Source organism: Falco punctatus (assembly GCF_963210335.1).
Source record: "Falco punctatus genome assembly, chromosome: 14".
NCBI lineage: Eukaryota > Metazoa > Chordata > Aves > Falconiformes > Falconidae > Falco > Falco punctatus.
Window position 1 is genome coordinate 16,451,002 of NC_137594.1, and position 14,720 is coordinate 16,465,721.

Below are 14,720 nucleotides of genomic sequence, written 5' to 3' on the forward strand. Positions count from 1 at the left end.
CAAATGAAATGTGTATGTGCGTAGGGAGGCCATGTGGTGGGGTGGAGACACCTCTTCAAGGAGCTGAGTTAATGACTAGAGTTAATTAGCTGGTTTGATCTTATTTAAGAGCTTGTTGCTTCCTGAAGTCAAAGTTGCCACATTTTCCTCTCTCCTTCCCTGCTCCCTGTTCTTGGCCCTACAGGCCAGCTGCGTACCATGTGCCCACAGGTGCTGTGATGACCTACGTTGATTTGTGTGTTTATCTGTCCCCTCCCTTTGGTAACCTGAAGTGTTCTGTGTTTCCACAAGTCTAAGAGTTCATCCCCATCCCTTTCCTCAGAAAATTAAGAATCAAGTAGTTGGTTAAGCCACATTCTGTCAGCGTTATTCTAATTATGTGTGGATGTCAGGGTTTTTTTCTTTTAACTGTATTGGCCTTTTAATTTGAATGAGTATTATTTTCTTTCCATTTCAGTGATATTGATTTAGTTGTGTTTGGAAAATGGGAGACGTTACCTCTTTGGACCCTGGAAGAAGCTCTTAGAAAGCACAATGTAGCAGATGAAAACTCAGTAAAGGTTTTAGATAAAGCAACAGTAAGTTTGGGGGAAGAGGGTATTTCCTTATTCTAAGCTAAATTTCTAAAGATCTTGGTTAAAAGGATGAATTTTCTTAAGCAGGAGCTATTTTATATATAAATTCGAAATAGAATCAATGATTTTTATTTAGTACGGGTTTTTTTACTGACAAAATAAATAGTGCTGCAACAGAAGCATTTCTTCTGTTGGAGAAAATCATCAGGTTTTCCATATTCCACAACATCCACTTGCTTTTAAGTGAGATTATACTAGCAGTTGTTGCAGTTAATGTGATTAGACTTGTGAATTTCTGAGCTGAGTTTGTACCTAAGTAAATTACTTAATTTTTTCTTACTGCACGCCAGCAGATGTAGTATATTTTCCTATAGAAGTAGTAAGTACAGCCTTGTATAAATATGTAATGGTATGTCTCGCACAGGGTAGGATTAGTTCCATTATAACTTCCTACCATGTGCTAATTGTAAGAGTATGTAAAGTGCTGGGGTTTAGACCGGTGCCTAATTGATGGCTGTTATTAGCAGAGAGAGGTAACTTGGAAATCACTCAGGTGGAGATATGTCAGAATGCTCTCAATATCTTGTGTTGCTTGTTTGAAGATAATTTTGGTGAGGAACCAATGACCCACAATGACAGGAGTGTGTCTTTTCTTTAAGAGCATCTAATACCATTTATCTTTATTTCTTAAGCTTTTGTCTCCCTCTGGTGTTTGTTTTTCCCATTGGAACTATGCTTCTGCACCAGGAACTGACTGAAAACAATTTAAAATGAATCGCTTTGAAGATGAAGTGTTAAGTTCTGTTAAACACATTAGTAAATTGAAAATAGCATTTATGAGTTAGAAAAGCAAAGTTTATGTAAACAGATTGGCAAGGAGAGAGTAAATAGATGGGAGTCCTGTTTTCTCTGGCTACCTTCTTTTTACACATTCATAAAGCATTTCAGTTTTACTGCTGCATTTGAGTATGAATGAAACCAAATGTGTCTTGGAAATCTATATTGACTGAATCTGTCTTTCTTTTGCAGGTACCTATTATCAAACTGACAGATTCCTTCACTGAAGTAAAAGTTGATATAAGCTTTAATGTACAGAATGGGGTTAAAGCAGCCCAGCTCATCAAAGATTTTATCAAGGTTAGGCAACACTATAGTAGAGCTACAGAGCTGAATATTCGATGACTTAATTTGATTTTCTGTTTTACTTTGATTGCATCCTTCCTAGAACAGACTTTCACTCTGTTATTTTTTGTTTTCTGGTACTACTGTGTGATGTTCTTGGGTTTTAGGTATATTGCCCTAAAAAGGCATGAAGGCAGTAAAACGTACAAAGAAACTATGGAGAAGTTACAGTGGTACAATGACCAAGTTCCTTGAACTTAAAGTAACCACATGTTCTGAGAAAGTAGGAACTGTCTTTTTGTAGATTAGCATTTGCACGCTGAAGCAATATTCAGTGAAGTAGAATAAGTTAAATTTAGTAAGTTGCTGTTCAGGGATTCACTAATACCTGTATCATAGATACATCACAGTTATTTTTGTTTAATATGTGGGATCATTTTGTTAGGATTGATTTGCTTTTGTACGTAAAGTTCTGAAGTATTATTACACTATTTTCCCTTCCCTGCCCCTATTCAGGGTACTGAACGCTCGTAGTACATGTCTCATAAAAGCAGTTAAAAGTTTTTCTTGGAATTTCACGTTCTCTGTAGGGAGATGAAGTGCAGCTCAGTCTTAAGTGCTTAGGTATTACTGTTCTACTACCAAGTGCTTTGTTTTTTTAACCAAACTAATGGACAGCAGGAGAATCAAAGTATTTCACTAGCTAGACAGGTAAAGCTCCTTCAGAAAACTCCATAAATCTGAACAAGGTAAGCGCTTCACTTTCAGTCATTAAGGGTTAGAAATGACGTACATCTGCTTTAATAACGTCATTGAGTTGCAAGAAGTCTTCTAGATTTTGGGGAATTTTCAATTGCTAATGAGTTGAATGTATGGCCTTCAAATTGTTAATCTTCTGTTCCTTTATGTACATTTAGCAGCAAGTATGACAGTAGCTCAGTTTGTTTCTGCAGTCTCTTATTTCTTTAACCTGTAGAAGGACACGGGAGAAAAATCTCTGTCCTTAATTTCAGTAGGATAGTCTGAGTTCTTGTCCGCTAGTCTCACCGGTGTGCTTACATAGCCCTCCTGCTTGCACCTTGTGCTGTGAGGCCCCTTGTGCCCGCGTCCGAGGTAAGCGGTGGGGTGGGTGCAGAGACCTCTCCTCTCTCAGCCTCTATCCGACGAGCACAGTCGTTCTTGTTGGCCGGCCGTTTGCCGCTAAATCAAGACCGACAGTTTTGTGCTGTGTAGCTCCTCGTTGGGGAACAAAACCACCCAGATTCTCTGTTGTAAGATGCCTACCTGGAATTTGGGTGCTAACTGCCGTTTTTACATTCTCTTTTTTCCCCGATTTACAACATTTACATTGTTGTGATGCCTTGTGGTAGACAGGCAGGCTGTGTTTGGTTTTCTGCTGCAACACAGGGGCTGTATTTCTCTTACACTCCGCGTATACGTTTATTTCTAGGTGAGTCCCTAAGACCCTGCATACTTGCCCAAAATTGCCTGTGTGCTGCTTAATTTCGGGGGGGGGGGGGGGAGGGTAGCCTTCCCTTGACGACTGGGAAGCGTTTTCATGTGCTTACGGAGTGTTGGCGTGTTCCTGCTGCCCGGGTTGTTTGGAGCCCTTTGGAGAAGGAGGTTTGGCCTTGGGTCAGGGCATGGCATGAGCGGGGGCCGCGCGGCAGGCACGGGCGGGGACGCAGCCCCGTGGTGCCCCAGGTTGTGTGGTGACAGGGCCAGCCTGCTGGCCGGCCGGCGGGCAAGGCCACAGTGAGGAGGGCCAGGCTGACGCCGCCAAGTCAGCGGTCAGGGTCAGGGTCGGCGTCGGCGCGCAGCAGCCTGGCTCAGGCAGACGGAGGGGAACAGCTGAGGTGAACAGCAGCTCCCGAGCGAAGCGGAGGGGCTCCCGGCAAGGCTTCCCACGTGGCGCTTTCCCACGCAGCTGTGCTGGCAGCAGCCCGAGCCCTGCTGTGCCGCCACGCTGCGCCACAGCCGGCCTGGGGCGCGGGCAGCCGAGCCCGGTGCGGCGGGGAGAGGTGGCACTGGGCCCTGACGCCAGCAGGTCGTGGCTGCGCTGCTGCCGAGGGTCGCTTGTTGGACCTGGAGAAAACTTGATGTGCGCTTGTCAAGCTGACTTCCATCGGTGTTCTCGAGGACCTCTCTATAAAACACTTGCAGGGAATTCTCTTGGGTCTTATTTTGTCCCACGTAACTTTGAATACCGAGCTGAGGCGTCGTGTTCAGTATTACCCTTGGAAACGCTTGTTTCTCTTCATCTAATTCACGTAGGAAGTCTGAGGCAGCTGAAGCCTTAATTAAGGGTTTGCTGTTTCCTGACAAAAACCCTGTCTTTGAATTTTGGTATATACTGATACTCCACACTTCAGCTTGTGACTGTAAGTTCTTAGTAGTTCAAAAAAGTGATCATGGGATGTACAGTTCAGTAGGGCTCCCGCTGCTCATCCTTAGACTCGTGCAGAGTTGTTCTTGGAGAAATTCTTTCCCTTCAATCTTTTGCGATCACAGATGCCATGATCCACATCTCTGACGCTAAGGAACGTTTTAGCTCTGTGTTGATAAAAGCAGTGATTTTATTGAGCCTCGCTTGCCCCCTCCCCTGTGAGGGGGTGTACAGAGTGCAGGCGTAGCCCCAGCCTCCACTGCTGTCCACAAGGTCCGTGTCCTCCGCACGTGCAGCGTATGCACGCCTCTAAGGGAACCCATGCGGACAAAGCTATTGCAGGAGCAGTTACCCAAAGGTAAGGATTTAGCTCCTTTGAAAAATGTTACCTGGGTGTAGCGATTTTGGAGGACTGTTTGGAACTCTGGGCATCGGAAGTCTTTGCAGGACAGGAGTCTCGGTCCTCTTTGGGATATCACTGGTTGTAGCAGGAAGGTTTTGTTACAGATGTGGGTATCTCCTTCACTCTCCTTTTCACTCGTATGAGAAAAGCAAGTGTATTTTCATATTCAAGCGAAATCGTTCTGATTTTATGAGGTAATAACTTTTTTTCTATTGTTAATAGCTGCCAGCAGAGGTGAAGAGGTAAAATAACAGTATTGATTCCAGGCAGAGCCCTTGGCTTCTCCCATGTTACTAAAAAGAAGTTAGAATTATACTTCGCTTTGAGACTTAATGTAACAGACAGCTTCAATATGCTTTATTAGCATGTTGTGTGTATGCATCACAGTATCCTGACACCTCTGTTTTTCTCTTTCAGAAATATCCCGTATTACCCTATCTAGTTTTAGTATTGAAACAGTTCCTGTTGCAGAGGGACCTTAATGAAGTATTTACAGGTGGAATCGGTTCTTACAGTCTTTTTTTAATGGCTGTCAGTTTCCTTCAGGTAAGCTCAATGAAATCTATGGATGCCATTGGTGCAAAAGGACGTTACATTAAGAAGGAATTTAACCAATCCTTAAATTTCATCATTTAGGCTATCCTGTTTGTGGTTTTGCACCCACTTTTCATTTAAAAATCAACACATCCCACCTGTCTTCTGTTCTTTCTCTCATACTGGTTCTTTTGGTATTAAGAGATGTTCGGAATATCCGTTGGTGTATCAATACCAGGCACGTGTGTCGTTCATGGTAAAATCACTTGACTGTTGTGCAAGTTACTTGGAACGAGCTACATAGGTTAGTGTTAGATGCAGCTGTCCTGTATAGCAGTTGTTTTCCCAGTTGTACACCCTGTATGCTTTAATGAATGCAATGGAATTTTGCTTGTTTGGGTTTTTAAGCTGAGATCAAATAAACATGTTTCACAACTTTCTGTTAAATCTAAGAGGAGAAAATGCAGGAGCTAAATCTACTTTGTACTGCCTAGGGGAGAAAAATACTGTAGAAATACAAAGGAGCTGAGTTCTGGCTTTATCAACCTAGTTTTTTTTTTTCTTGTACTAAATGTTACTGTGTAACCGTGTGCGTGTATGTGTATGTCTGTTCCAGATTGTAGTTATTCTTAAACCTGAGCCTTGAACTGGAGCTCCCTGTTTGCTGGCCGCTAATGCAGTTGCCTACTGAACACAAAAAAAGTAAAGGCAACAGGTGTACTTTTTTCTAAAGAAACCAAAATATCTCCCAACCCCAATTTTTTCTTAGATTGACTAATAGCATTTCCATTTGCTCCTGCAAAAACAGAAGTCAGGTTTTGCATCTGTTACAGTTATGAACTGGTTTTGTGCGTCCTCTCTCAGGCTGAGTACTTAGCAGTAGAGGCGATCATTTATACGGCTGTGCACATGAGAAGCCTGTATTTTGTATTGCAAACCCAGGTTTGTGAAGTGTAAATATCTTTGCTTTTTTACAAGAACCCTGCCATTAGTGCTGGAAGTTCACTTACTGAACTGAAAGTTCACATACAAAAACTGCAGTACTTGACAGCCTTATTTTTAAGAGGTAATTAGCTTATCGAAAGTTTTGATAGCATCTTTCTTTAAAGAAAACTGCTTTTTCAAGGGAAAATACTATATTTAGATATGTTTGCTTCGTATATTATGTTTTATTCGTGATTGTGTCCAAACGTGTGAACACAATTGCTGTGAAAAAGAAAAGGCACTTAGAGGCACTTGAAGTCTGAAGAAATTTTTTTTTTTTTCTCTCTTAATAGCTGCATCCCAGGGAAGATGCCTGTATGCCAAATGCCAACTATGGTGTTCTTTTAATAGAGTTTTTTGAATTATATGGACGTCACTTCAATTATCTGAAGACTGGAATCCGAATAAAGGATGGTGGCTCTTACGTTGCCAAGGATGAAGTGCAAAAAAGCATGCTGGATGGCTACAGACCATCAATGCTGTATATCGAAGATCCGTTACAGCCAGGTATCCTTATAACCCAAAATATAACATATTGACAGAAAAAAAGTTGCGCAAATGCTTAATCTAGGGGAGTTAAATCAAAGCATAGCATAGAATGACCATCAAAACCCCAATGGAAGCACCTTATTCACGTCTGTGAACACACGATGCATGTGGAACACAATAATTTTCTTTTAAGACATGCTTCTACCAAAAGTTTCCGTGCCACTCGAGAGCATGCCTGTACTGCAGTCGGGAGGCAGGGTGCGAGAAGGCACGCCAAACAGCTGTCACGTGCACGGTGGTAACAGTGACGGAGCTGCAGCGGCGTGGGCCTGAGTGTGGGCTGGACGCGCTGTATGTACACATGCTTCCTCTCAAGCTTGTGCTTGCCTGTGTCACAGTTGCACTTTATCACGTATGTACACCCCTGCGCGCTGTCTCCTGTTGGGTGCTGTAAAGTCATATAAACACACAGTGATTTCATTGCGTACCATTCCCTACACATTAAGTTGGTTGAATTGGGTGGCTTCTGAAATGATGGGTCAAGTGCTGTTCGTAGAAAAGAGTTAACGTATTTCTGATCTAGAAGAATGTAATCAGGACAGTATTATTACGTGTAATAGATGCGGTACAGGATTATTACTATTTTTGTTTCCTCTTTATTGGACTTTTACCCAGAGAATTGCTATTTTGAATTTCTGTGCATGTAAATATGTATAGGTCTTTTAAGCTCTTTCAAATATTTATGCATCGCTAATCCTATTCTACAAGAGGTAACTGCAGCGAGTTGGGACGTAAGAGCAATTCTTAAAAACTACTGTCTCCTATCTGAATGGAGATACCCATGGTTTCAATCTTACTTATTTATTTAATTATATTCTTATTTTAAGGTAATGATGTTGGGAGGAGTTCCTATGGTGCCATGCAAGTGAAACAGGCTTTTGATTATGCCTATGTTGTTTTGAGCCATGCAGTTTCCCCAATAGCTAAATATTATCCTAACAACGAAACAGAAAGGTAAATGTTATGAGTCTAAATCTCAGACATTAATTGCTTATATTTTGCGTGTCTTGGAGTTAATCATGGTGATGTTTTTGTTTTTTTCCTGCTTTACAGTATATTAGGTAGAATAATTAGAGTAACGCAAGAAGTGGCCACGTACAGAGACTGGATATCAAAGCAGTGGGGAATGCAGAGTCGGACAGAGTCTTCGTGTAATGGTAGGTTCTGACTGAGCCTGGCTGATAGCGGGAAAATTCTTGCTAGTTTAAATCTAAATCCTTACCCTCTGTTCTTTTGTTTTTCATTTTGAAGTTTAATGTAGTCTATGTGTGCAGAAGCAATATTTAATCCAGGATTGACCATATAAGTGGAATAAGTCTTTTACACAGAAAAATCCTGAAATGCCAATCATAATTCTTGTTACTAACAAAGGGAAACAAAAAAATCTGTCCAGAGAACTTGCTGAAAATGCCCTTTAAAATTGTCTTTATTTTCATTGCCCATCTTCTGACTCCACCAGCCAGTGGCCACCCTCTTTTGATGTAGGTGATCTGCTGTCTGGAAGTTTTCAAATTCAAATTAATTTTAATACTCTTCAGTTTTAGAATGTGGCCAACTAGAGGTCTTCTCTTGTTAGGGATTGATCAGAGAAAGTGACACAGCTACCCAGTCTTCAGGCTATGTTGGGATTTTGTTTATTTGTTTTTAAAGCTTTTGTTAGTGATTTCCCTCACTGCCCTTGTAAACTCAGTGTGCTTCTGGGCCATTCGTGTTTTGCCAGCCTTGTGGCACTGCTGTACCCCCTGGCGATGGCAGACAACTGCACTGCAGTCCCACAAGCTCCAGAGTAATACTTGGCTACCTGTTGTGATGTGTGTACTAAGCTCTACATACAAATACAGCTAGTGGCCGACAAATGTATATTATATGTCAGAGGTAACTCCTAGGTGTCTTATGTGAGATAAAACCTTAAAAAAATAATCCTTTATCAGGAAGACAATGATGACAGTTACAGTAGTCATCTTGTAGATTGAGTTTAGATTTAAGTTCCAGTTTATTTTTTTTTTAAATTAAGGTAGAAGTTAGTGAGATACGAGAGTTCCGTATCTTGTATTTTCAGTGTAGCATATCCTACAAAGCAACGAGACTTGCTGGGAGTTCTTACGACCCTGGCAGCTCCAGTAGAAGAAAAATGGGAGTTTCTGAGAATTAGGCATGTAGGAACAGAACTTAAACCTATGTATTTGTGTGCTGTTGAAGTATGTCATGAAATAATTTTATGAAGCAGCACATCTGAACTTCCTGCCTTCTTCCATGTCTGCTTTCTAATTTCCATCTTGAACTGTGGGTAGTGCTTGGTGGTTTTCTTAGTGTGCGTTAATGGATCTTGTTGGGAAACCACCGCACCCTCGGTGAGGTGTTGGCTTGCTGCATGCCATACGTACACACAAGTGTCTGCATGTATTAAAAGTATGTAAGTGTGCAAATGTCTGTATGTGTCCTGCTGGATATAATAGATGTGCCATACCTGAGTGGGTATATAAATAAATAAATTTTAAAAAAGCGCAACCTATTTTAGTAGTTAATGTGTAGTGATGTTTCTGTTTTGTTTTTAATAGGTAACGGAGTAACCTTGATAGTAGATACTCAGCAGCTAGACAAGTGCAACAATAATCTCGCTGAAGAGAACGAAGCGCTGGGAAAACCTAGAAATAAAACTTCAGAAACACTTAGTAAACATTCTTCAAATTCTTCATCAGGTCCTTTATCGTCATCATCGTCTACGCTGTCCAGCTCTAGTGATGTAGTAAGTAATGGAGTTTTTCTGATTTTATTTTTTTACAATTTATTTGTTTTTTTTTTTTCTGATTTGTATTGCTACAGAACACATTTTGAAAGCTTGGAATCCTAGTTAGTTATTTCATTCAGAATCCTAACTTGCATGAGGTATTGCCTCTTATGCAATTTCTACACGTGTAAGTTCCAGTGTGTTTTTGACACAGCACATATAGAAAGTGAATACAGTAGATAAAAAGTTTCATGGCCCTCTTTTTCTCAGGGAAAACTGTATTTCAGAAAAAGGACTGCTAGTCCTAAGCCTTATGCTTAAAAAAAAAAAAAAAAAAAAGCCTTAAAAACTCTGTTTGGGAATTCTGTTTAAAAAATAAAAGGCAAATCCCCAAATCAGAATCATACATCAAGACATTTTTAAATCTGTCCATTTTACTCAGAATTCTGGATTGAAGCAATTTTAATGTCTAATGAAAACAATCACTTTTTAAGTGTTTCTCCACTGCTAGCTTTATTTTTAAGGGAACACTCACTTGTAGGAAAACTCACTAATACTTTACATTTTCCTGAAGGATTCTGATGGAACACCTTGCAAAACCTCTAAACAATTGAGTTGTCGTCAATCTACCACAAACAGAGTGGGGTCACAAGAAGTGTCACTGGAATCCTCTCAGTCAAGTGGGAAAACACAAAATAGCCAAACAGCCAATACATCCAGCAACACGAACAAATCTCAGGTTTGTGGAATGTTTGAAAACAACAACGGTAGAGATTATTCGAATATTACATGTCCTCCATGGAAGGGTAGCTTGTTCTGGAAAGGAAATGCTGTTTTTCAGCTCCCCTTTACCCCGCTAAAAAGCTTTGAGTACTGATTGTATCTGAAATCACCTGGTTCTCTGTTTAGCTTACACAGATGAGTTTGCAACAGTGGCTTTCCCAGCCTTAAAACAGATGAAACTGGATTGGTTTTGTTTCGGGAAATCTGGATTTGCTGGAAGTATACAGCCGTGTTGCACCCAAAAGCATGTCAGTTCAGTCTTGGCTACAGAATTTGAGAACTAATGAGGCTTGCCTACATTTAGTGAAAAACAATTAGCAGAAGTGTGTGTTTAACACTGTGACTCGCTGCTCAGTTAGCTGTTGATACTTGTTGAACTGTCTTTCATTAAGGGAGATGAAGATTCCTTGCTGATACTTGAAATTCCCACTTGTTTCCACCTAAAGACAAATATCTTTATAATGAGACCTCCCAGAGCTTACGCATTTAGGGGATTTCTCATGTTGAGGAATGCTTCTGTGACAACTCGGTCATCTAGAAATACTGTCTGCCTCTATATACTATATATTTGGGATATATACAGCTTTAAATTGTTACGCTTTTTCAGAATTTAGGAGTTCTTTAATAAATGATAAATAGTCTAGCATCTTCTGGAATGTTATTCCTGAAAAGTAATTCTCAAGACTTGCCTCCTGCTGGCTGACGATGTAACTCTAGCTAGTAATGAGACCGTTTACAAACTAGGCCTTTTGATATACCATGAATGCATGTTTGTCTTATTACGCAGAGGTAATTCTGGTGCTGGAATGTGAATGTGACAATGTGAGATATTCTACATCTGTAAACAAAGATGCGGTATAAAATTAGTCCTGCTCTTAAAAAAAAAGTTCTCCTAATTTTGCACAGAAGATGAGATTTGAGCAATCTTCACCTGTCATCTCAGATTATGGATTTACATTTCTGTAAAACATTTTTTTGATGGTTGCAAAGTAGGAGCGATAGAACAGTTCTATCCTTTTCAAAATTCAGAGTGCTCTGCTCTTCTCTCTCAACCTGCATGGTTTTGGGTCTAGAGATGAGCATTTCTTTGCAACCACCAAAGTGAAAGGTTTGTGGTACTGTGCTGCTTTTGGCTTAGCTTCTTTTGCCACATCCATTTTTTTTTTCCAAGTGTAGCACTGTCATGAGGTAACATCCTCATTATCCAGAAGTAGGGTTGTGTAATTGCCACAGCTTTCTTTTTTTTAGCACTGATTTGCCATGTTCTTCTTTTACAGCATGGATCTGCACGGTTATTTCGCTCTTCTAACAAAGGCTTCCAAGGTCCAACAAACTCAAGCCACGGTACCTCAGTCACAAACAAACAACACCAAGGCAGCAAATCACACCATCAGTTTTTCCACGGCAAAAAGAGGAAACACAAGAGGGATGCAGCCCTTTCAGACCTTTGTAGATAGTTGCCTATTTTATGACTGTTCTTCTGTGTGCAATGATCTCATGCTACAGGATAGTTTGATAGTGACTCCTTGGATCTCTTCCGGAGCTTCAGACTGTTCAGACATTGATTAGCAACTGCATTTTTTTTTTCCCAGCTCGCCACGGAACGGATCATGAAGATTGATCACTGCAAAAACAAATAAACCCAAAAAAACAAAACAAACAAACAAACAAACAAAAAAAAAAAAAAAACAAAAAAAAAGGAAAAAAAAAAGAAAGAAAAAAATTTTAAAAGAAAAAAATTTAAAAAAAAAAGAGGAAAAAGGCTGCTCATTTGATAAGTCATATGCTACAACAGGGTCATTTAGAATATAAAAGCTTGAATGTAAAATAAATGTATTTCCCATCAGCTCATGCTGACCTGTAGAGGTAGTACTCAGTGTGTCTAGGGGGTGGTAACAAACAAATAAAACACAAAAAATAGGAAAAAAAAGCAAAAAATTGTATTTTGAGGGAAACCCAGCCTTTAAAGGTGAAAGTAATTTGTGCATGATTTTTTTATTATTTTTGCATATACTTACCATTTTATTGTGTATATATAGATGACCATATAGGAAAACTGACATTTGTAATAGTGGATTTGTTAATACTTTTTACATAACATTACTGTTTAAATTGTAAACATAAATTTTTCTCAGGATTAGTTTGGAAAATAATCTGAATTGTCATCTTAACATCCATATAAAGAGACATTACTAGTTATATTGCTCAGAATTTCTTTTCTTGGCATTTAAAAGATTTAATCGAACATTTGATCTGCAAAAGCTGTTCCTCTGAAAGAAAGGTTTATGGTGGCAAATGAAGTTTTTCATTTGTATAAAGTGTACATGTACTTTGTGTAGACACTGAGCTTGTCATCTCGGAGAAGTAACCTTCACCTTGTTTTCTAGAGTGCCATCATTTCAGGCAATGGGGTTTTATAGTTGCATCCTTCTTCCTCCCCTCAGTGGTCACTCCCAACCCTTTCTTTTAAAGAAATACAAAGCCACTTGGGTTTTTTTTTCCTGTTTGGTTGTTGATGGTGATTGTTTTCTTCTTTTTTTTCGGTTTAAAAATACCACACAAACAAAACTCGGTTTGTTACAGACGTTTTCATTCCTGGGCTGCTTTAATCCCATGCCTCTTTGTTTGTGCCTTCCCTCCTCCTTCCAGGTCTGGGTTTTTTTGTCTTTTATATTTTTGCTAACTCCTGTAGGAGATGATAACTGTTGAAGCTTTAAGTGAATTTTACAATTAAAGTATTTTTTTCTCACTCCCCTCTTAGGCATTTTTATATTTACACTTAATTACTGAAAAAAAATCAACACAGAGCAACAAATAATGAAATATATTTTGTATTGCCTTAAAGACCCAAACCTTTCATATCTCATGTTATTTCTTCATTGATCTAGTTACCATTTAATTTAAACTCCACCTTTGTCTTGTTCGGTTGCATTACAAGTCTAGGTTGCGGTTTGATGCCATGAATGCAAATTAAATGTGTAATTACACTCACAGGCATAGCTTGGAACAGGAGCTGGGACACTTCAACGGTAGAAAGTTAAGTGGCATTTACTTTCACTTATTTCTTTAAAGAGGAAAGTCTGTACTCTGCATATGTGGCTGTATTAGATGCAGCTATTCCGGAGATTATGATTTTATAAAAAGTGCTATTAGCTTTTAGAAATTTTTTTTTATATACATTTACAGAATACTACAGACCAACCTGACTTTTAATGGGCACTAAGGAGTGCAATGATTTTTAAAGTAAAATAATGCTAGAATAAGACCAGAACTGATGTCATCACTTTAATAAACATTTTCAATGTGTTAAAGTGTTTTACTTCAAAAAGGAAAAAAATATATATTCCAAAGATATGAAAAGTCGTAACATTTACTCAAACACTAAGCTTAAGTGATGTTAATTTGACAATGTTTTCTTTAAAAAAATTTAGTTTCATATTTTAATTTGATCAGATAATTTTATCAACAAGATGTTGAGCTTTTGTTCATAGAAACTAGTAAAAGTTGTACCACATTATGCATAATCACAGTATTTATTTTGTTTTAGATTATTGTGAATGTGTAGACTTATGTTCACCGCTTAGGGAACAATTATTTATAAATTATATTAATCCAGTATTGTTAGCTGCTATTAGCAAAACTGTTCCAAAACTTAAAGCTTACAAAGATCTGTATCGCATTTACCACACTGAAGTGTTTTTAAAAGAATCACCCTCATTGTTGAAAGCAAATGTACTCTTAGGGTGCAGATATTAGTGTTCCAATAAGCATGTGATAATTTTAAGGTGGTGGTAGCGGGAAGATAATCTTGATTCCATTGGGAATCTTAGGTTTGCCTCAATTTATGGTTTTCATAAATTTAATGGAAAATAGCTTTTCCTGGACTGCTCAAGTTTCTTTTTGGTAAACAGTATCTTTCTAAAAGAAAAAAAGAAAAAAAAAAAAAAAAGCATGAAGGAAAAATTGAGGTATTTTACATTGCCTCAAATGACCAGCATTGTATTCATAAAATACTGTATATCTTGCAAATCTTTATTTAAACAGAACAGTTGAACTGTTCGTTTTTCAATCTGAAGTAAAATACTTTCAAGACCTTTTAGTTTGCCTGCTCATTTGTCTTGTACATTTCATCTCTGTATTTGACTCAAGTCTAATTCCTTTTTGAGTTTAAATACTTTTGTGAAGATTTTGTGAATATATGAAAATAAATGTTTAATCTAACTACTGCAGTTTATCACCATTCTTGACGCTTACCCTGTTTTTTCCTTCACAGTACTGTGGAAAGAGCAGACTGCTCAAGGCGCTTTGTAACGTTTTTGTGTAGTATCTGGGTGCTTCCGCAGCTGAGCGTTGGGCCCCTCTGCCTGGAATTTGGAAGCTTGTTTTGTTCAAGTGGGCCTGGTCTGCCATGTTTCCTCCCAGGAGAGCTGAAGCAGAGTCTGTATGCCTGAGAATAAGTGGAAGAATATACATGTGTAAAGGGTTCTTAACGTATAATTTTTCTCTTAACTTTCCTCTGTGCTGTACATGGGAAACTTGTGCAAGGATGTGTTTTCTTTCCCTTGTGAACTCGGGTTAAGGGCTGTGTTCCAGCTGCAGGACACAGCTGTCCACAGCTGCCACGCTGAGGAGGGCGTTGCAGAAATACGCAAAAGT

General features: G+C 39.1%; 1 protein-coding gene across 1 annotated transcript in view; it reads left to right on the forward strand.

The window, feature by feature from the left end:
• The window catches only part of TENT4B (terminal nucleotidyltransferase 4B), a 44,427-nt gene extending 30,142 nt beyond the window's left edge, over positions 1–14,285 (forward strand). The window contains exons 4-12 of the mRNA XM_080411223.1: positions 458–578; positions 1,605–1,712; positions 4,904–5,032; positions 6,298–6,511; positions 7,381–7,507; positions 7,607–7,710; positions 9,112–9,299; positions 9,856–10,020; positions 11,342–14,285. Coding sequence (XP_080267349.1) covers positions 458–578; positions 1,605–1,712; positions 4,904–5,032; positions 6,298–6,511; positions 7,381–7,507; positions 7,607–7,710; positions 9,112–9,299; positions 9,856–10,020; positions 11,342–11,521 — 1,336 coding nt within the window. The 3' untranslated portion in view covers positions 11,522–14,285. The remainder of the gene's footprint in view (positions 1–457; positions 579–1,604; positions 1,713–4,903; positions 5,033–6,297; positions 6,512–7,380; positions 7,508–7,606; positions 7,711–9,111; positions 9,300–9,855; positions 10,021–11,341) is intronic.
• The last annotated feature ends 435 nt before the right edge of the window (positions 14,286–14,720 follow it).